Source organism: Bos indicus, chromosome 5, assembly GCF_029378745.1.
Source record: "Bos indicus isolate NIAB-ARS_2022 breed Sahiwal x Tharparkar chromosome 5, NIAB-ARS_B.indTharparkar_mat_pri_1.0, whole genome shotgun sequence".
NCBI classification, from domain to species: domain Eukaryota; kingdom Metazoa; phylum Chordata; class Mammalia; order Artiodactyla; family Bovidae; genus Bos; species Bos indicus.
Genome location: NC_091764.1, coordinates 27,202,100 through 27,221,824, shown reverse-complemented (window position 1 = coordinate 27,221,824; position 19,725 = coordinate 27,202,100). Strand labels below are relative to the sequence as shown.

At 49.4% G+C, this 19,725-nt stretch overlaps 1 protein-coding gene across 1 annotated transcript; it reads right to left on the bottom strand.

The window, feature by feature from the left end:
* Nucleotides 1–8,727: 8,727 nt before the first annotated feature.
* KRT79 (keratin 79) lies at nt 8,728–19,231 on the bottom strand. Its single transcript, XM_019960504.2, has 9 exons — nt 18,755–19,231; nt 16,706–16,926; nt 15,586–15,646; nt 15,369–15,464; nt 11,822–11,986; nt 11,486–11,611; nt 10,337–10,557; nt 9,593–9,627; nt 8,728–9,365 (listed from the first exon to the last, which is right to left on the bottom strand). The coding sequence occupies exons 1-9, from the start codon at nt 19,229–19,231 to the stop codon at nt 9,160–9,162; spliced, it is 1,608 nt and encodes a 535-aa protein (XP_019816063.2). The 3' UTR covers nt 8,728–9,159.
* Between the last annotated feature and the right edge of the window lie 494 nt (nt 19,232–19,725).

Genomic DNA, 19,725 nt, shown 5'->3' with positions numbered 1-19,725 from the left:
AACCAGTGTCCCAGGGCCTCCTGGGTCACCACCGCCCCCCCACCCGACACTGCACTCTAATCTCACCAGCCTCCAGGGGCCTCCCTGCTCCAGACAAGACAACCGTTGCTCTGTCGCTCACTCCACAGAATTTGGAACCTGAGAGGCTGACTTCAAATGCACGCTTTGCAAACCTGCAGCTAGTCATTCTCTGGTGCTCAGTTGCTTCACCCATAAATTGGAAATAATACAAATATTTGCCTTCACCTTCTGTCAAGATCCTGAGATTACAAGGAACGAGGGCTCTGTAACCTGTCAGAGACTGCACGTGTATTTGTCACCAGCATTTCTATTCCTCTGTGTGCACTTGGCCCCGAAAAGTGTGTCCCCAGTGTCTCAGATGGAAAAGAGTCCGCCTGCAATGCAGGAAACCCAGGTTCAACCCCTGGGTCAGGAAGATCCCCTGGAGGAGGGCCTGGAAATCCATCCAGTATTCTTGCTTGAAGAATCCCATGGATAGAGAAGCCTGGTGGGCTACAGTCCATGGGGTCACACAGAGTCAGACACGACTAAGCAACTAACAAGCACACACACATATATACAAAAGGGGAAATCCATAGTCCAGCCTGCTAGACTTCCAAACCTGTAGATCAGGACTCAGCTTGGGACTTCCTTGGTAGTACAGTGGTTAAGAATCCACCTGCCAATGCAGGGTACATGGGTTCGATCCCTGGTCCAGGGAGATTCCACATGCCAACAGACTACAAGCCTGTGCGCCACAATTACTGAGCCCGAGCTCTAGAGTCCATGCACCGCAACTACTGAAGCCCACATGCCCTAGAGCCCATGCTCTGCAACAAGAGAAGCCGCTGCAATGAGAAGTCCATGCACCCCAACAAAGAGTAGCCCCAGCTCTCTGTAATTAGTGAAAGCTCGTGCACAGCAACCAAGACCCAGGGCAGCCAAAAATAAATAAATAGTTTTTAAAAAGACTCAGCTTGGCTTGATACACAATTATTGAAAACCTACTATCTGCCAGGCATGGAGCTGGAGGCGAAATACAGGTGACTCTGCCTCGGGCTCTCAGGACTTCCATTCCTTCTTGGGACTCCAGCCTGCATTTACCAGATTCTAGGTCAGCACTCTCCAGCCTGGGTCCTGACTGTGTGCCACGCTACTCCATTTGCTGCCCAGTCGTTTGCTCGGCCCACTAGGACAGGCCATGTCTGTTTTCCCATGACAGTCTCAGCATTTGGGGCAGGAGCTGGAACAATGGGGTGATGGGGACATCTTTGGCAGAATAATGAAACCTATGAGCCCCTTCTCAGAGCAATGTTTTCAAATACAATACCCTAGTTTTAAGCTCGAGCTTAAAGTCTTTCCCACTGAGTGCAGTGGATTTGTATTCAAATCCCACCTGTTGCTACTAACTGGCTGTGCAGTCTTGGGCAGGTCACCTAATGTCTCAGAACCCATAGATCTTAGATGATCTCATAGATCATGAGATGATGTACCTACAGTGCCTGGTACACACTAGGTCTGGAGACATTCATTCTTACATCCTGCCCAGGCTTTGGTGTTGCCACTTTTGAGGAGAAATCAGATGAATCTTTATCTCTCTTCTCAATCTCTAATGAGACTGCTATCCTGAATCTGGGGAACGGCAGTGAAGAGGGCGTTCGTGATTCCCACAGGCCCAAGCTGACCCTGACCAATTGAAAACTGGCCACTGCAAAAACAAGCAGCCCTAGACTTCCCTGGAGGTCCAGAGGCTAAGAATCTGCCTGCCAGTGCAGAGGACAAGGGTTCGATCCCTGGTCCAAGACAAGCCCGCATGCCACGGAGCAACTAAGCCCATGTGCCACAGCTACTGAGCCTGCGCTCTAGAGCCCAGGCTCCGCAACAAGAGAAGCCACAGCAATGAGAAACCCTCACATTGCAACGAAGAGTAGCCCCCACTTGCTGCAACTAGAGAAAGCCCTCACAGGAACGCAGACCCAGCACAGCCAAAAATAATTTAAAAAAAAAAAAAAAAATGAGCAGCCCCTTCCGTGCAAAGAGACTGAGGAGGCCCGTGGGATGAGAAGGTGCTGCATGGATCCAGGTCATGGGAACCCGGCTGCAGGAAGACTGGACTGGCTGGGAGCTCTCTCCTCCAGCCAGCTCCTCTCTCCCCACCCCCACCCTCATTGCCTCTCCCTGCCCTCCTCTTCCTCTACTTCTCATCCACACCTCACCCTCTGTCCCCATCTACCTCTGTCTTTGCTGGGCTCTCTATGCACCTGTCCAGATGGCCTCTAAGTAAATGAGTGCTTGGAAGGGCTATGGCAGTGGGACAGGAGACACCCCCCTCCACCGGGGTTCCATCAAAGGTCCACTGGAGAAAGCCCGAGCCATGGTCCATCCACCTGTAGTAGGGGAGCCTTCTAGAGCCAAGACCATCTCCTGTGAAGGTCAGGGTTGGACATCCTTCTCTCAGTGAGTATTTATGAAGTGCCAGCTTTGTGCCAGGCTCTGTGCTGACTGCTTTATATACATGTGATCATGGAATCTTCCTAGAAGCTCTCTGTAGTCAGCATCACAACGGTGCTTACAAATGATGACTTGGAAGACCCAGGGGCGGTGAAGTAGCCCCCAGGGTCACACAGTGATGGAGCTAGGACTCCAACTGACATCAGTCTATTCCCAAAGGCTCTGCCCTCCCTGGCCTCTCACCCATACCATCCTGCCTGATGTAAAGTCAGTTTGTCTAATTTGTACAGCGGTCAATCCAGATTTGGGCACCTGAGCCAACCTTGAACCGGCTCTGAGGACGCGAGTATGCAAGGGTTTACCGATTTCCACCCTAGTGGGCATGGCTGAGGCTGCAGCTGAAGGAGCAGGGAACAGCTGGAGCCACCCTCTAGGGGAGCTGAGGTCTGATTGTCTGCTTTTCTGCCCTGAGGGTGGGAAGGGGCAGAACCCAGGGCTCAGACCCCTCACCTGCCTCACCTCCCACTCATGGCTCCATCCTCCTGGCTGCCTCTAGGGGTTGACGAGGACCTTTGTAGGCTAGGAGGAGGGTTTTCCTCCCCAGAGATGTAGCCCCACGGTGTCTTGTGATGTGTCCATTGTGTCTTATAGTCTATAGCTCTGATACCCCAATACAAGAGAATCCTGCGTCCTTAAGGTGTGTAAAAACAGAAAGCCAACAGAGGTGGAAGGGACTTTAAGGGAAATAATCTATAATATATAATCAATCTTATTTTGTGCCTGTGGGACACCCAAACCATGGATCCTCAATGGAGGTACTTCTCATCATGCAAACCCTAAGTTGAGGCAGAGGTCATCCCTCAGACAGAAAGATGAGGGGAAGGCTACCTGGCTTTCCAGGTAACAGTTACTCTCCCACAGAACTGCCATCATGTGCTGGACGCTGAGTGCTTTTCTTATAAGAATTCCCTTCCTCACAACAACCCAGCTAAAGGGGGTCGCCAGGCAGTTTAGAGCTACAGACAACCAAGGTTGAGAGAGCTTATATAATTTGACTAAGATCACACAGCTAGGAAGTGGTGGAGGTAGGTGGCCAGTCCTGTCCATCTAACTTCAAAGCTTGTGACTTTGATCTCTACACCCCAATGGTTTATATCAGAATCTGCAGGAAAAACAATTATACAGGAATTTTGACCCGTAGCTTGTGGTCCACCAGAGCAGCCACAGGGCCTCCGGCAGCACGCTAAATGTTCTATCCCTGCTTTTGCCAAGGAATGTTGATCGGATCATGTAGCCCTGTCCTTACAAGTAACCAATAAGATAGGACCCTGTCATGGGGGGCCAATTCTGTGTCCTCCAACTAAGTCCAAATTAGCTAAATGACAAATCCTACAATAAACCCACATGAAACAGAAAGAAAGTTCTAGACTAGAGCCCTATTCTGTGGCTCATTATAAAGTCAAAATTTCCAGAAGTTCACAAAATCCTTGGACTGTAGCCTGAAAAACTCAAGGCAGCATGCCCTCAGTGTACAAGAGAGCCCTTTCCCCCGAGGGAGAAAGGCAAAGAAGAGTTTCCATCCGTGAAAAGGGGAAGGTTGCCTCCTGCAGCCCTGGGCCAGAGGCAGGAAACTGGACCAGGTGACTCTACCTGGAAGCAGCAGCTAAAATCCGGTTCCCTGCCCCACCTCCACAGCTTCCACTCCTGTCCTTGTGACCCTTCCTCAACTGGCAGCCGTTCCCCATCTTGTCAAAGAGGAATAAGCAGCTGACAGGGGTGTGGAGGAGAGCGGAGGGTGTGTTTGCCCGGGGCTTTGTGGGTGAGGGAGACAAGCCCTGGCATTCAGTCCTGGGATTACGGGGATCCCAAGTCTTTTACTCTTAGCCCCAAACCTGGTGTGTGGTGTGGGAAAGCACCCCCGCCTGTCCTGACTGGGTTGGTGCCCTCACCCTGTTCAGTCACCCAGCCTCAGCCACCCCTGAGTCACTCCATGGGGAGCCAGAGCCAACTTGGGGATCAGAAATTCTACAGAAAGGACCAGTCAGCATTTCGGAACGGGGACAGTGAGGGCAGAGAGAGGGTGGAGAGCCCTTAGAATCGGAAAGTGGGGTCTGTGCACAATCCCCCCTTTCCCAGGGGCAGAGAGCATTTCTGGTCTCCCCCACCCCCCAGGCATGTGTCAGCAGGGGTAACCCAACACGTTCTGGCAGCAAAACCATTCTTGTCATCAAAAACAAATGCACAGCCCCATTTGTAAAACAAGTAAAAGAGGAGATGCTCTGATTGGTGCAGAGGAGGGAAATATGAAACTTCTTGCCTGCTGGCCTCTCCCAGACCCCTTGAGAGCAGCCCCTGGGGTTCTGAGTCTCCAGAAATTCAGCCTGGAAACCCCTGTGTCCGGGCCATTCCCAGATTTACACGAGTATTTCTAAGTAACATAACAATTTGTCCTTAGTGGATCTTCCTGGCCCATAGTATAATCTTTGCATTTTGTTATATAATGAAGCTGTTTCTATTTCTTAAGTCCTAACTATAATTTCATATCTTTTTGCCTTTTCATATTGTTCATGGGGTTCTCAAGGCAAGAATACTGAAGTGGTTTGCCATTCTCTTCTCCAGTGGACCATGTTTTGTTAGAAGTCTCCACCATGACCCGCCCGAGCCTACACGGCATGGCTCCTAGTTTCATTGAGTTAGACAAGGCTGTGATCCATGTGATCAGTTTGATTAGTTTTCTGTGATTGTGGTTTTCACTCTGTCTGCCCTCTGATGGATAAGGATAAGAGGCTTATTATGGAAGTTTCCTGATGGTAGAGGCTGTCAATCCTAAAGGAAATCAGCCCTGAATTTTCACTGGAAGGACTGATAATGAGGCTGAAACTCCAGTACTTTGGTCACCTGATGCAAAGAACTGACTCATTGGAAAAGATCCTGATGCTGGGAAAGATTGAAGGCAGGAGGAGAAGTGGACAACAGAGAGTAAGATGTCTTGATGGCATCACCGACTCGAGTTTGAGCAAGATCCGGGAGTTGGTGATGGACAGGGAAGCCTGGCGTGCTGCAGTCCATGGGGTCGCAAAGAGTCGGACACGACTGAGCAACTAAACTTGAAGTGAAATATAATTTCAATAAAATTGTTTCTCTGTTAGGATATATACATATGTGTATATGTATAACGGAATCACTTTGCTTTACACTTGAAACTGACACAGCACTGTAAATTAACTATGCTTCCTTTTTTTTAATTATCTGATTACCACTTCCAGTTAGCTGAATTGGAATTGTGAGAGTGAGCACCCTTGCCTTGTTCCTGATTTTGGAGGAAAAGCTTGTGACCTTTTACCTTGAAGTGTGATGTTAGCTGTGAGCTTGTGATAAATGTTGAGGTATGTTCCTTCTATACCTTATTATGCTGAGGTATGTTCCTTCTATACCTAGTTTGTTGATAATTCTTATATGAGTGGGTGTTGAATTTCTTCAAATGCTTTTTCTTCATGTATTCAGACGATGCAGATCCCTGGGTCAGAAAGATTCCCTGGAGGAGGGCATGGCAGCACACTCCAGTATTCTTGCCTGGAGAATCCCATGGACAAAGGAGCCTGGTGGGCTACAGTCCATAGGGTCCCAAAGAGTCAGGCATGACTGAAGAGACTTAGCACGAAGCACGCACATTAAGATAATCATATGATTTTTTAATTTTTTATTCTGTTAATGTACCACACATTGATTTGTGTATGTTGAGCCAACCTTGCATCCCAGGGATGAATCCCACTTGATCATGGTGTATTATCCTTTCAATGTGCTGCAGAATTCAGTTTTCTAGTATTTTGGGGGGAATTTTTTTATATCTATAGTCATCAGGGATATTGGTCTGTAGTTTTCTTTCCTTGTAGTGTGCTTATCTGGCTTTGATGCTAATCCCATGAAATGAGTTTGGGAGTTTTCCATTCTCTTTGGGGTTTGGAGAAGTTTGAGAAGGGTTAACATTAATTCTTCTTTAATATTTAGTAAAAAATTTACCAATGAAGCCATCTGGTCCTGGAATTTTCCTTGTTGGGAGACGTTTGATTACTGGTTCAATATCCTTACTGGTAATTGAATGGTTCAGATTTCCAGTTTGTTCCTGATTCAGTCTTGGTAAGTGATACATATCCAAGAATTTATCCCTTTCTTCTAGGTTGTCCAGTTTATTGGCATATAGTTGTCCATAACAACCTCTTATGATCCTATGTATTTTTTTATAATTTTATTTATTTATTTTTGACTGAGCTGCTTTGCACAGGATTTATCAAGTTGTGACAAGCTGGGGCTACTCGTCATTGTGGTGTGTGAGCTTCTCATTGCAATGGCTTCTCTTGTTGTGGAGCACAGGCTCTAGATGCATGGGCTTCAAAAGTTGCAGCACGTGGGCTCAGGAGTTGTGGCACACAGGCTTAGTTGCTCTGCAGCATGTGGGATCTACCCAGACCAGGGAATGAACCCATGTCCCCTGCATTGGCAGGCAGATTCTTACACACTGTTCCACCAGAAAGTCTGATCCTGTGTATTTTTGTGGTATCAGTTGAATGTCTCCTCTTTCTTGAATAATTTCATTGATTCGGGCCATCTCTTTTTCCCTTGGTTAGTCTAGCTAAAGGTTTTCCACTTTGTTTACCTTTTCAAAGATCCAACTCTTAGGGGGTTTTGTCTTCTCCACTATTTTCCTGTTTCCTATTTAATCCACTTCTGTGCTAATCTTTATTATTTCCTTCCTTCTTCTAAATTTGGACTTACTCTGTTCTTTTTCTAGTTCCCTGAGGTGTAAAAGTTAAAATGTTTATTTGGGTTCTTTCTATTTTCTCAATACATGTGTTTATAGCTATCAATTTCCCTCTTAGAACTGCTCTTGCTGCATCTCGTAAGTTTTGGTATCTTGTGTTACATTTTCATTTGTCTCCAGATACTTTTGTATTTCCATTTTTAAATTTCTTCTTTGATCTGTTGGTTATTGGAGTTGTTTGGAGTGTACTGTTTAATTTCCATGTATTCATGAATTTTCCACTTTTCCTTCTGTTATTGGTTTCTGGTTTCATACTCTTGTGGTCAGCAAAGACGCTTTATATTATTTAAGTCTTCTTTTTTTTTTAATTTTATTTTATTTTTAAACTTTACAATATTGTATTAGTTTTGCCAAGTATCGAAATGAATCCGCCACAGGTATACCTGTGTTCCCCATCCTGAACCCTCCTCCCTCCTCCCTCCCCATACCCTCCCTCTGGGTCGTCCCAGTGCACCAGCCCCAAGCATCCAGTATCATGCATCGAATCTGGACTGGCGACTCGTTTCATACATGGTATTATACATGTTTCAATGCCATTCTTCTTGAATTTGCTAAGACTTGTTTTATGTGCAGCATCGGTGATATAGTGGTGAGCATAGCTGCCTTTCAAGATTTATTTTGTGGCCTAACACAGGATTTATCCCAGAAAGTGCTCCGTATGCACTTAAGAACAATATATATTCTGTTATTGGCAGGAAAATGTGGGGTTTTATGGATGACTGGATGTGAGGGCTGAAAGAGAAATTCATCATCTTGGAGTACCAAGATGATGAGCTGGGAACCAGAAGCCAGAGGTGAGGGAAGTAGTTCCTGCCAAGGCTCTTCTAAGCCAAATGCTTTACACATGTTTCCATCACACCCGTTTTAACAAAGGAGGAAGTTCAGTTGCTCAGTCATGTCCGACTCTGAGACCCCATGGACTGCAACACGCCAGGCTTCCCTGTCCATCACCAACTCCCAGAGCTTGCTCAAATTCATGTCCATCAAGTCGGTGATGCCCTCCAACCATCCTCTGTCTCACCCTCTGTTGTCCCCTTACAAAGGAGGAAAGTGAGGCCCAAAGAGGCCAAGTAATTTGCCCAAGGTCAGCTAGTAAGTGACAGTCAGGATTTAAACCTATTGTGAAGCCCAAGACCTCTCCACTGAACACGTGCTGCCTGCCCCCACAGAGCTGGCAGGGGGCACAGTAGCATTAGGGGAGGGGCTGAGCAACAGACAGCTGCTGGGAGCTGGGTCCTGCTGGGAGCTACTTACATAGTCCCTCCAACTTCCTCCAGGAGGAGAGTAAGAACCAAAGCCTACGGTGGTGATGGTACTGAACTAATGTGCTTTTAGCAAGATTGAGATATTGTGAGCACGTGGTTGTTGCTGCCTAACCATCACTGAGTTAATCAGCTGACAGTTTCTGCTCTCTGGGCAGGACAGACAAGCCCCAGACAGCTAGTTGCAATTTCCATTTATTGAGATACATCACAGCACAGACAGGGGAGGGGGACGTAGGTAGATTCAGGGAGGGGGTGGTCTGGTGGGAGATGGGAGACCACTTCTGACTTTATACTCCCTCAGCCTGACCTGAGCCCAGAGCAGATGAACAGAAGAGGTGAGAGAAGCCAAGATGGCCTGGGGAAATCCAACCTCCTCTCTGTGGTCAAAATATCATCCCCGAATCATCCAAACACATCCCGCAAACTGGTGGCCTTAACCACCCCTCCCATCCTGTTGCAGAACCAAGGAGGAAACCTGGGTAGATTTGAGCCCTTCCCAAAATGCAGATCCCATGAGCGGTCTGGCATGCCTGTACCCTGGGTCAGTGGTCCTGGGGCTATTCCTGCTCCTAAGGATGGGGAGTGGGGAGAGAAGTGCAGGGGCCCCAGCTTGCAAGACAGCAGCTAATACCTCCGGCTGGACGTCTTGACCGTGGTGGTCTTCCGCAGGATGGAGGTGCCCCCAGAGACAGGCCCTCCCTTGACAGTGCTGTAGCCTGCGTTTGTGCTGAATCTGCCCTTGCTGGCCCCCCCACCCCCACCCAGGGAGATGCCACCCCCGAAGCCAGCCGCGCCGCCTCCGCACACAGTGGTGGAGTTGCCCGTCACCGCTGCAAGAGAGAGGGTCTGGGTGAGGCAGGCTAGCCGTGTCAGGAGAGGATCCAGGGCTTCCCGACATCAGTGAGTGATGGGAATGAACTCAGACAGTGGTGCCCTGGGAAACCAGGCTCAGAGGGCTCATTCTCTGGGACCCCTGAACCTGTCTCCAGGGCTCAAGGACAGATTGAACAGACTAAGAAGAGGACTGGGGCCGGGCCCAGGGTGGCAAAATACTCACAAATGCTGACAGCACTAGGACATTCTCCAGACATCCTGGGGGAAACAGACAGGCCAGGTGAAGGATCAGTGGTCCCAGGAGCCCAAGTAAAAACCCTCTCTCTCCCTCTCATTGTCTTTACAATAAATCAACTCAGTGGGCCTTGAGACTCTCAGGAGCGGGGGCCACGTGACAAAACTAAGGAACCAAAACTTGGCCCAGGGCTGCCCTGGGCCAGGCACCCTTCCGCCAGCTCCTAAAGCCAGTGTAGCAGAGAAAGCAGAGATTCAGTAGGCCAGGCAGCTCCATCCTTCTTCTGCCCTCTCCTCCCTCCACACTTGGGCCATAAGCAGCAGCCCCTGCTCCTATGGGATGGGAAACAAAACCCACTCCACAACAGAGCTGCCCATTTTCTGGCTAAGGTGACTTTCTCTGCATCTCATGTCTTCCACAAGAACAGAGATGATGAATTCTTTTTTTTCTAAGCTTCTGCCAGGGTCAGAATCTGGTGTTGGAAAAGAAAACCCTGTCCCCTGTTGGCCTGCCAGACACCGTCAGGATTACTGACAGTAGTGCCAGCCAAGGAGACACACAGTGAGGCCCTGAACAGAAGCAGGAGAGTCTCAGGTGATGAGTTACGAGCCCAGTTCCACGGTTGCTCCCTCACCCTCCTCCCCTTGACACAAGAACCAACTACATGGGATCTCCCACAGGGCAGGGCCGGGAGCCCTCAGAATCAGGACAGGGAAGGTGGGGGGCACCCACCTGCTCTCCTCACTCTCCAGCAGCTTGCGGTAGGTGGCGATCTCCACATCCAGGGCCAGCTTGACGTTCATGAGCGCCTGGTAGTCACGCAGCAGCCGGGCCAGGTCCTCCTTGGCCTGATTCAGGGCAGCATCCAGGTCCCCAAGTTTCTTCTGAGCATCTTTTAATGCCAGCTCCCCACGCTGTTCCGCATCTGCGATGGCAGTCTGCAGCTGCTGGCACTGCCCAGGGTGTGAGAGGTATTGGACACACCCTCCAGGGTCATTGCATCCATCTCTCTGCCCTTAAACTAGACATCACCATCCCCAGCTCCCCTGACTGCCGCCCCAACCAACTGAGAATGAAGGAAAAGAGAAATATTCCTCTGAGAGAGGAGGTGATACTATACAAACAAGACCATGTAGCCCCACTGGGAAAGTTCTTACTGAAGTCTAATCTTAAGACCCTCCTGGGGGCTTTCCTGGTGGTTCAGTGGTTAAGAGTCTGCCTTGCAATGCAGAGGACATGGATTTGATCCCCGGTCTAGGAAAATCACATGTGCTGAGCAACAACTAAGCCCATGTGCCACAACTACCGAGTCCAAGCACTCCAGAATCCATGCTCCACGACAAGAGAAGCCACGGCAATGAGAAGCCTGTGCACCGCAATGAAGAGTAGTCCCTGCTCACTACAACTAGAGAAAGCCCGAATGCAGCAACAAAGACCCACCACAGTCAAAAAACAAAAGAAAGAAAGAAATCCTTAAAAAAAAAACAAAAACCTTCCTGCTGCAACTCACCCCAGCACAAAAGAGATAAAATAAATCATACAAGCTCACCATTAACCAAATGCTTCACTATGCTCTTAGGATGAGCCCATGCCTTAGATGGAGTCAGCAACTGTGACCTGGACTCTTGAATGCTCAGACTCCTGCTCTGACCTTCTGGAGATGGGATCAATCTTCTTCGAGGGGGCTACTCTACCACTAATATGCTGTGTGATCTTGGGCAAGTCCCTGTCCCTCTCTGAGCCTCAGTTTCCTCTCCTGTAAGAGGAGCTCCTTGATCTTATTGGTCCAGCATTTAAGCATATCCCATCCATGGGGAGAAGAACAGGCCTTACCCCTGAGCACACCTCTGCCAACACTCAGGCCCCCCACCAGAGGTTCACCTGCTTCTTGACTGCATCTGCCTCCCCCTGCAGCCTCTGCACAGTGCGGGTGAGCTCAGCGATCTCATTCTTGGTGTCCCTCAGGTTGTCCCCATGCTTCCCAGCGGTCACCTGCAGTTCCTCATACTGGAGACCAAAGAAATGGCAGTGAGCTGTCAAATCGTTCCAGGCCCACCTGGGTAACTGCTGGCCCCTGGACCCACCCTCACGGCTGGATGAGTAGGCTGGATGTGTCTGGCCCCAGCCTCCGAGGAGCCCAGGGGCCCAGGCCTCTCACCAAGGGGGAAGATCCGGGTGCAGGCCCAACCCACACCCCTGAGCCAGCCATTCTCTCACCTTGGTCTGGTACCAGGACTCAGCCTCAGCCCTGCTCCTCTGGGCAATCTGCTCATATTGGGCCTTCACCTCAGCGATGATGCTGTCCAGGTCGAGGTTGCGGTTGTTGTCCATGGAGAGGATGACACTGGTGTCAGACACATGAGTCTGCACTTGGCTCAGCTCCTGCAGAAAGAGATGTAGCTCTCTCCAGCACCAGGCCAGAGGAGCAGGGGGTAGGGGAGTGATTTTGGCATCAGGAGGCTGTGCTCCCGCCCCTCCAGGATCCACCCTAAAAGGAATCTATGGTTGCCAGCAGAGCTTCAGTCTTTCCAGCTGGAAACGGGGGTCCTAGTTGAATAGACCTCTTTCTTGGTATGGATTTTCAGGCTTCCAAGAGCCTAAAGAAGGAAGGAGTACACTCTAGCTGTTGCCAGGCCCTGAGCCAGCAGGCTCACCTTTAATCCTCAGAACCCCTGGGAGGCAGGCAGGGCCACAGCTGGCCCACAGAAGGTTGTGCTGTGCTGTGCTAAGTCTCTTCAGTCGTGTCCAACTCTTTGCGACCCCATGGACTATAGCCCACCATGCCTCTCTGTCCATGGGATTCTCCAGGCAAGAATACTGGAGTGGGTTTCCATTTCCTCCTCCAGGGTACCTTCCCAACCCAGGGATCAAACCCACATCCCCTGCGTGTCTGCATTAGCAGTGGGTTCTTTACCACTAGCACCACCTGGAAGCCCATATATATATACATATATGTGTGTGTATAATCAAATCACTTCGCTGTATAACTGAAACCAACACAATATTGTAAATCAACTACATTTCAATTTAAAAAATAAGAAAGAAAGGACTACCAAAGCCAAAACTGGTATCTGTATAGACACAGATTTAGATGTTCAAATTAGACTGGCTTTTAAAAGGTGGAATGGGTTGGAGGTGGATGCCAGGCAGAAAGACACAAGCTTTGAAGACAGACAAAGCTAAGTTTGAATGCCAGTCTGACATTCACCAGCCATGGTACTGAGGTCCCCACTAAGCCTTACAAGGCCTCAGTCTCTTCTTCTGTAAAATGGCCATGATAATACCTTCAAAATGTAGTTGATCTGAGGATTCAGATTCATACATGACCCATGGTGGGTGCTCAGTAAAATGCATTATTTGCCCAGCCTTCTCCAAAGTTCAGTCCATATGCCCATGAATCATGTGCCACAGATAAAATCATTGTCACAATCGTGCATTGCCAGCATCATCTTGCAGCATCACTCATCACGCTCCCTGGCTCAGGGTCCCTCTACATCCCCATGCCAGAGTGTGGTCCTGAGGAAAATTAACTTGGAATTTTTCAGACAAGAGGCAAACACTATCTACCAAACACCACCAAAAGTGGATAAGGATGTTCTTGCTAGGACTAGAGGATAAAAAGGGCAGGCTTTCCAAAGAAAGAGCTAATGCAAGTGGAGAGGGAAGAACTCTGTGGAGTTAAGGTGTGAGCTTTTTATCTATGCATGGGGAAAGGAGCCAGAGAGATGAAGTGATGGCATTGAAGCAAGGGCTGGATCCCACAAGGACCCCCCAGGCCAGAGGGAAGCCACAAGGTAACTTTCCTGCCCTGTATGACACGCCAGGGATTGGTGGTTGGCCGTCTGAATTTCCTTAAGATCTGGCTTGACCAAAACCAGACCATAAAATCGATTACCGAGTGCTGTGTTAGCCATCGCAGCTGGTATGCAAGCAAGGGAACGACTGCTCTGGTCTTCACTCTTACCTCCCAAGGAGGCACCGGAAGTGACCCTGGCTTGGTCACTTGGTCAGCTCACCTTCCTTGTTCACCTCCTCACCTCATTCTCCCACATACTTGATGCCTGGTTCACCTGCTGCTCCCCAAACACAAGCAGATTCTACTTGCCCCTTCTTTAGAAGTCCCACCCTTCCTTCAAATTCCAAAATGCTTTCTCCTCTGAAACTCTCCCAGCCCTCCCAGGGAGAGTCAGCCACAGCCTGTCCCATGCACCTCACCTGTCCCAACATGGCTCTCAACATATCATGCGGAAACCTGCAAAGGCAAACTGTCCTTCCATGGTTCTGCAGAAGGTACTTAACAATATGCAGCAAATGGACAGGAAACAGCAAAGGAAAGGAAAGCTTTTTGAGACACTAGAAAAGCCAGTTCCTTCCCATTGAGAGAAAAGGGCCTGGGCCCCCTTGACCTGTTCTAAAAGAGAGACCATCCTAAGAGAAGAGAATGAGTAAATCCCAGATGGTGAATGACCATCAGTGATCCCAGTAAAGAAAAAGCTAGGGAGACACCTAAGAAATCAGCAGTATGACATAGAACACTCCCCCACAAGCTCATCCTGAAGGACACACAGAGATGTTTGAAGGAGAGCAGCACAGCCAAGGATGAACATGCAGAGTTCATCCTTGGGGAAATGCAAAGGTCAGTGGATAGCAGCCTTTAGATAAGCTCTAGGCAAGAAGAACAAGAAGGCACATTGGGCTAACCCTACAGACAACCCAGGCAAAGCCAACAACTCTACTCCTACATCGTTTGCTCTTTCCTATCAAGGGAAACAGTCATCAAACTGAAAAGGACAGGATGCTTGGGAGGAAATGGAAGCCAAGACAGATACTGAGAGTGAGAAAGGCCTTGGCCTTGTTGACAACATCAGTGGTCCAGGCCAGAGGAGCAAATACTAGGACCTCATGGCCATGGCTAAGGAAACAAATACCCCCGGAGATCCGTGAGAACTATGGACAGTAGAAGAGATTCCAGAACCTGAGACATGGAAACGTCCTCATTTTCAAAGGGGAGAGATTTAGACTTTTCCAAGTTAAACTTGACATAAATCTCCCATGAGCCTCTAGAATGAACTCTAAACTGTGTGTGAAAGGCATGGACCCAACAAGACAGCCCTAAGGAAAAATCAAGCCACACAGATTCTCCTTTATGCCTGCATTACCAAACTAATAAGGATGCCATGAATGCTGTTTGACCAAGACTCTTTTGCTTTTTTTTTTTTTTTGGAAGACATCTTTTTTCCTTCTCTTTGGAAATGCTTTTACCTTAGTCTCCAAAGCCCCTTTGTTTCCTGGAATCCCTCCTAAATTCTGTGATTTATCTGCTACACACACCTCACCTCCTGCTCTAACTTGAAATTTCAATCCACACTCTCTACCCGTCTCAAATCCTCCATCCTTTGCTCTGTTATAAACTGGGCAATAAGGAAAACAGTATAACAGTCCAAGGATGAAGTTTTAGTTCTACAACTCCCTCCAGCTAGCTATGAGAGCATGGGCAACTTACTCAGAGCCTCAGGGTCCAAGACTATAAAATGGAGACAATAACAGTACCTATATTACGGAGTTGTTGAGGGGATTATATAAAAAACTTAGCCCAGTTCCTGGCCCATCATAAGCACGTAAGACATGGACGCTAGTATTGATTAAGGGTCCAGGTGCTATATTCTATCAATGAGGTTGCACTACTGAATTCTGATCAGACTTCCAGGAGGAATCCCCAAAACTGTATGTGAATCTAAGTATCCCTGTCCATTGGCTATCTCACCTCTTCATAGAGATGCCTCAGGAAGTCTATCTCCCCCATCAGGTGGTCCACCATGCCATGCAGATCCATTCGGCCCACGTATGCGGCATCTACATCCTGGGGGAGAGAGAGAGAAGGGCAGTGGGCTCAGCCCCCAGGACTCTTGCCCCTCTCCAAGTCAGCCCAGCACCCTGGCAGATAAAGACCACCTGCCCCCACTCCCTGCTACCCTGCTCACCTTCTTGAGGACCACAAACTCGTTCTCTGCGGCAGTGCGCTTGTTGATTTCATCCTCATACCTGTTACACAAGGAAGACTCAGACCAGTTCACCTTTTAAGACACTGAACCTAGTTGGCTTTAAGGAGTCCCTAATAGGGATTTTGGATGGCCAAAAACACCTTTGGGGAGAAGTTCTGTATTGCAGCCAACCAATGGAGAAACTGGGATACAGTCTTTAAATAATCCACCCACCCTCTTTGAGAAAGTGAACACAGTATTTGTGCAATAATATGGCAACAGAGAGCAGCCATGTCTTTGAATCAAAGCCCTTGGGAGGCTTTATGGGAACAGGCGAAGATGTGTCAACAGTGGTTAACCTTTGCATTCACTTTCTACAACAGGATGTCATTGAAAATGCCAACTTCTGTCCAGCTGCTTTTGCTGAGACTTTTAAGATCTTAAAATTGCCAGTGTCAAGCAGTGGGGGAAGTTATAAAAGTTTATACCTTAAACTCATAAATATACAGCTCAACCAATCATAATATGTGAATTTGCGTAGTACATTACTTGCATCTTGATTCAAATAAACTGTATTTTTAAAATTTATGACACTTATGGAACAAGGGCAAATTTAATCATTGATTAGATAGTTGATGATACTGAGGATTACTGTTTTAAAAGATTTAGGTGTTCTTATGGCACTGTGTTTGTATATTATTAAGTGAAGTTACACAAATGAACTCTATGAATACATCCAGTAAAAATGCTTGTGAGTAAAATGACTTGATGAATGAGATTTGCTTCAAGACAATAAGGGAAGAGGGGAAGGAAGTGAGTAGGGGTAAAGACAAAACAAGATTGGCTGTGAGTTGGTAATTATAAAAGCTGGGTAATGAGACCATAAAGGTTCATTAAACTTTTCTCCCTATCTTATAATAATTTTTAAAATTATTACACACTGTGACAACCCTCCAGGAGGCCATGGGTCCAGAGCCTGAGCCCCCATGGAAACAGCTCTGTCTGAGCACCCACCCAACTGGGTCCTAGGACCCAGGAACGGGGTGTCCCTCTCTTGGGAGATTCCCCATGCTGCCCCTCCCCATCCACATATGGCCACAGCTGGTCCAGCCCTCCTCACTTGGTCTTGAAGTCCTCAGCAAGATCCTGCACATTCCTCAACTCCGAGTCCAGCCTCCCCCGCTCGCTCTGGAGGTTGTCCAGCTTCCCCCGCAGGTTGTTGATGAAGTGCTCGAAGAGGGGCTCCAGATTGTTCCTGGTGACGCCCGATTTCTGACCCTGCTCCTGCAGCAGCGCCCACTTGGTCTCCAGCACCTTGTTCTGCTGCTCCAGGAACCGCACCTGAGCCAGAACAAGAAGGGTGGGCTGGGGCCTCCCCCAGCTCCAGGAGGGACCAGGACCAGGCTCATTGTCACCATCCATCCTGACCAGGACACAGCACGGGGCAGTGCAGGGTCTATGCCTTGCTTTGGGGAGGAGTTCCTGAGGGAAACATCTTTGCTGAAAAAGACAGTTCGATCCAATGACAAGGATTCTTAAAAGGTCCAGTTCGGTCATTTACTGGTTGGTGACAGTCAAGTCACTTCTCCCTGGATCTCCTCTTCCCATTATCCTGGGTAAATCAGACTAAATCAATGTTTCTGAACCCTAATTCTGCATTAAGATCAAAAAATTCAAATGCAGATACATCTATAGTTTAAGTGTGTATATATATGTACATATACAAATATACCTACAAAGAGGGAAAAAGAAAGCAAAAGTGACAAAATGCCAAAAACTGGTAAATCTGAGTGAAAAGAAATATAGGAATATATTGTACTATTATTGAGTCTTTTCTGAAAACTTGACATGTTTTGAGTTTTTAAAATACGGATGTCCAGCCCTATCTCTATAGACTTAGAAGGGTGCTCATGGTGTGAGTTTAATGGGCCCCCAGGGGGAGTCTCTGCCCAACCAGGCTTCTAAGACACCAGACACGGACAAACTGTCAGGCCCCCAGGTCCCAGGCCGTGATTCTGAGAGCCTGAGAGGGGTTTGCTTCTTTGACCTCTGGGACAGTCCCACAGAAGAACCAAAAGTCCGTCGGGGAGACGGTGAGGGGTTGAGCGAAATAGCTTGCCTCATCCTTTGCCATCCGGTCTCTCCGGATCCCACCTCCACAGCACCCCAGGCCCATGGTTCCATGGCCCCAAGGCACCATGCAGGTGTACCTGCCAGGAGCAGTGACCTCTTAAAGCCATGAACTTGAGTCCCGGGCCCACCACTGCCTCCAGGTGATCCTGGGCAAATCACTTCGTCTCTCCAGACCTCGATTTTCTCTTTTTAAAAATAGACTCACTGTCACCTGGACTGACTCCTCATGAAACACTATGGGTATCATATGGGAAAGAGGGCATCAGGCTCCTTTGGAAACCCACAGATCACTGAACCAGGGTATGGTCATCCACCAGGATTCTTCTCATCATGGTCCTACTGGCTGGGGGCCTTGGGGTAGTGGTAGACAGCGCAGCAAAGTGGACCTGGAAACGCTTGCCTCATTGGCCTGGGGGCCAGAGAAGGAGTCAGAACACCCCTGATCTGAGGCAGATCAAACTGTATATCCCTGAGTCATGGTGACCTGTGACCACTGAACTCATGTCCACCCCACACTGAGCTTCTTGGCTGGAACAGGAAGAAGAATTGGAGAAGCCAAAAGGAGACTTCCTCTAGAACTCCCACCGCTGCACTGTGTCCTGATAACATTTTTGTCCTTAGAACTCCTCCAAAACCAACAGAACAGGCAACACATGGGGTTCTTGGGGACTTGACACTCAAGCCAGTTTTCCCAGTTAAAAAATGACAGGAAGCAGGAAGGGCCACCCCACTAAGAGGAATAACAAGGACAATCCACTATTTAATCATACTATAAGGCTGCTGTGTAACCCCGTTAATGATGACTGCAACACCATCAAGCTGGGCTGGGCCAAAAGGCCTCGTGAGAGCAACTCAAGAGTCATCATCACTTGCAAAGAAAGACCATCCAGCCACTCGGGTCCAAGCATCCCAGAAGGGCTTCAAAAGTCACTCCATCCATCCCCGCCCCAGTACACATGGGTTGCAACAGCCTCCGCCCACCCTCTCTCAGGGTGCACTCCCTGACCCCTTCCTGCCTCCTTCCACCTGGGCCCACCTTGTCGATGAAGGAGGCGAACTTGTTATTAAGGGTCTTGATCTGCTCCCGCTCCTCCGTGCGCACCCGCTGGATCTCCGGGTCGATCTCCACGTGGAGGGGGGTCAACAGGCTTTGGTTGACGGTGACCTGCTGGATGCCGCCAGGAGGACAGACGGGCCCCAGCATCGGCCTGCAAGCCCCCAGGCCCATGTAGGCCCCACCGCCAAGGCCGAAGCCTCCCAGCACCCGCCCCGCTGAGGCCCCTCCAGCCACGCTGACCGAGATGCTCTTGCTGCCCCCCAAGTTATAGAGGCTCCGGCTCCCAAAGCCACCCATGCTGGGGCCACAGCGGGGCCCCCCACCTCTGCCACTGTTCCGGGACACAGTCACCGAGCTGAAGCTGGTGCGGGCCTGGGAACCACCCCCGCCACTGGCTGAGCTGGAGCTGAAGGCCCCTTTGGTGGAGTATGTCTGCCGAGACACGGAGGATCTCATCGCTGCAGCAGGGCCAGAGCAGACAGGAGAGCTGGGAGGGAGCACAGTGAGCTGCTGGGCCACTGATGGGCTTTTTATCTTTTCCCAACTGGGCTGGCTCCTGGATTCCACAGACACTCCTGCCCCATCGCCCCAGGAAGAGAGGGAGGGGCCCTGAGGACCGGGGGTGTTCCTTTCCCACTGCGGGAGGGAGGGGCTGCTCCGAGTTATCACCTGAGCTCCAGAGCTGGGGCTGAGCCGACTGTCTGGGGCCGGATGCCACCTCCTTCTCCCCCGCTGGGGTGCTCCTGACTTGGAACAGGATGATACGGGCTCCCAGGGCCACCCCCACCCAGTGGCAGACTGGTCTCCTCCCACCCAGCCCTGGTAGCCGCTCTGAGTCAGTGGGGCTCTGTTCTGGGGTTGGTCCCAGGCCCCTGTGGTAAGCAAAGGCCCCAGGGCCCAGGCTGTGCGGGTGGTAGGGGCGGAAGCATTGAGCAATGGGCTGTGGAGAG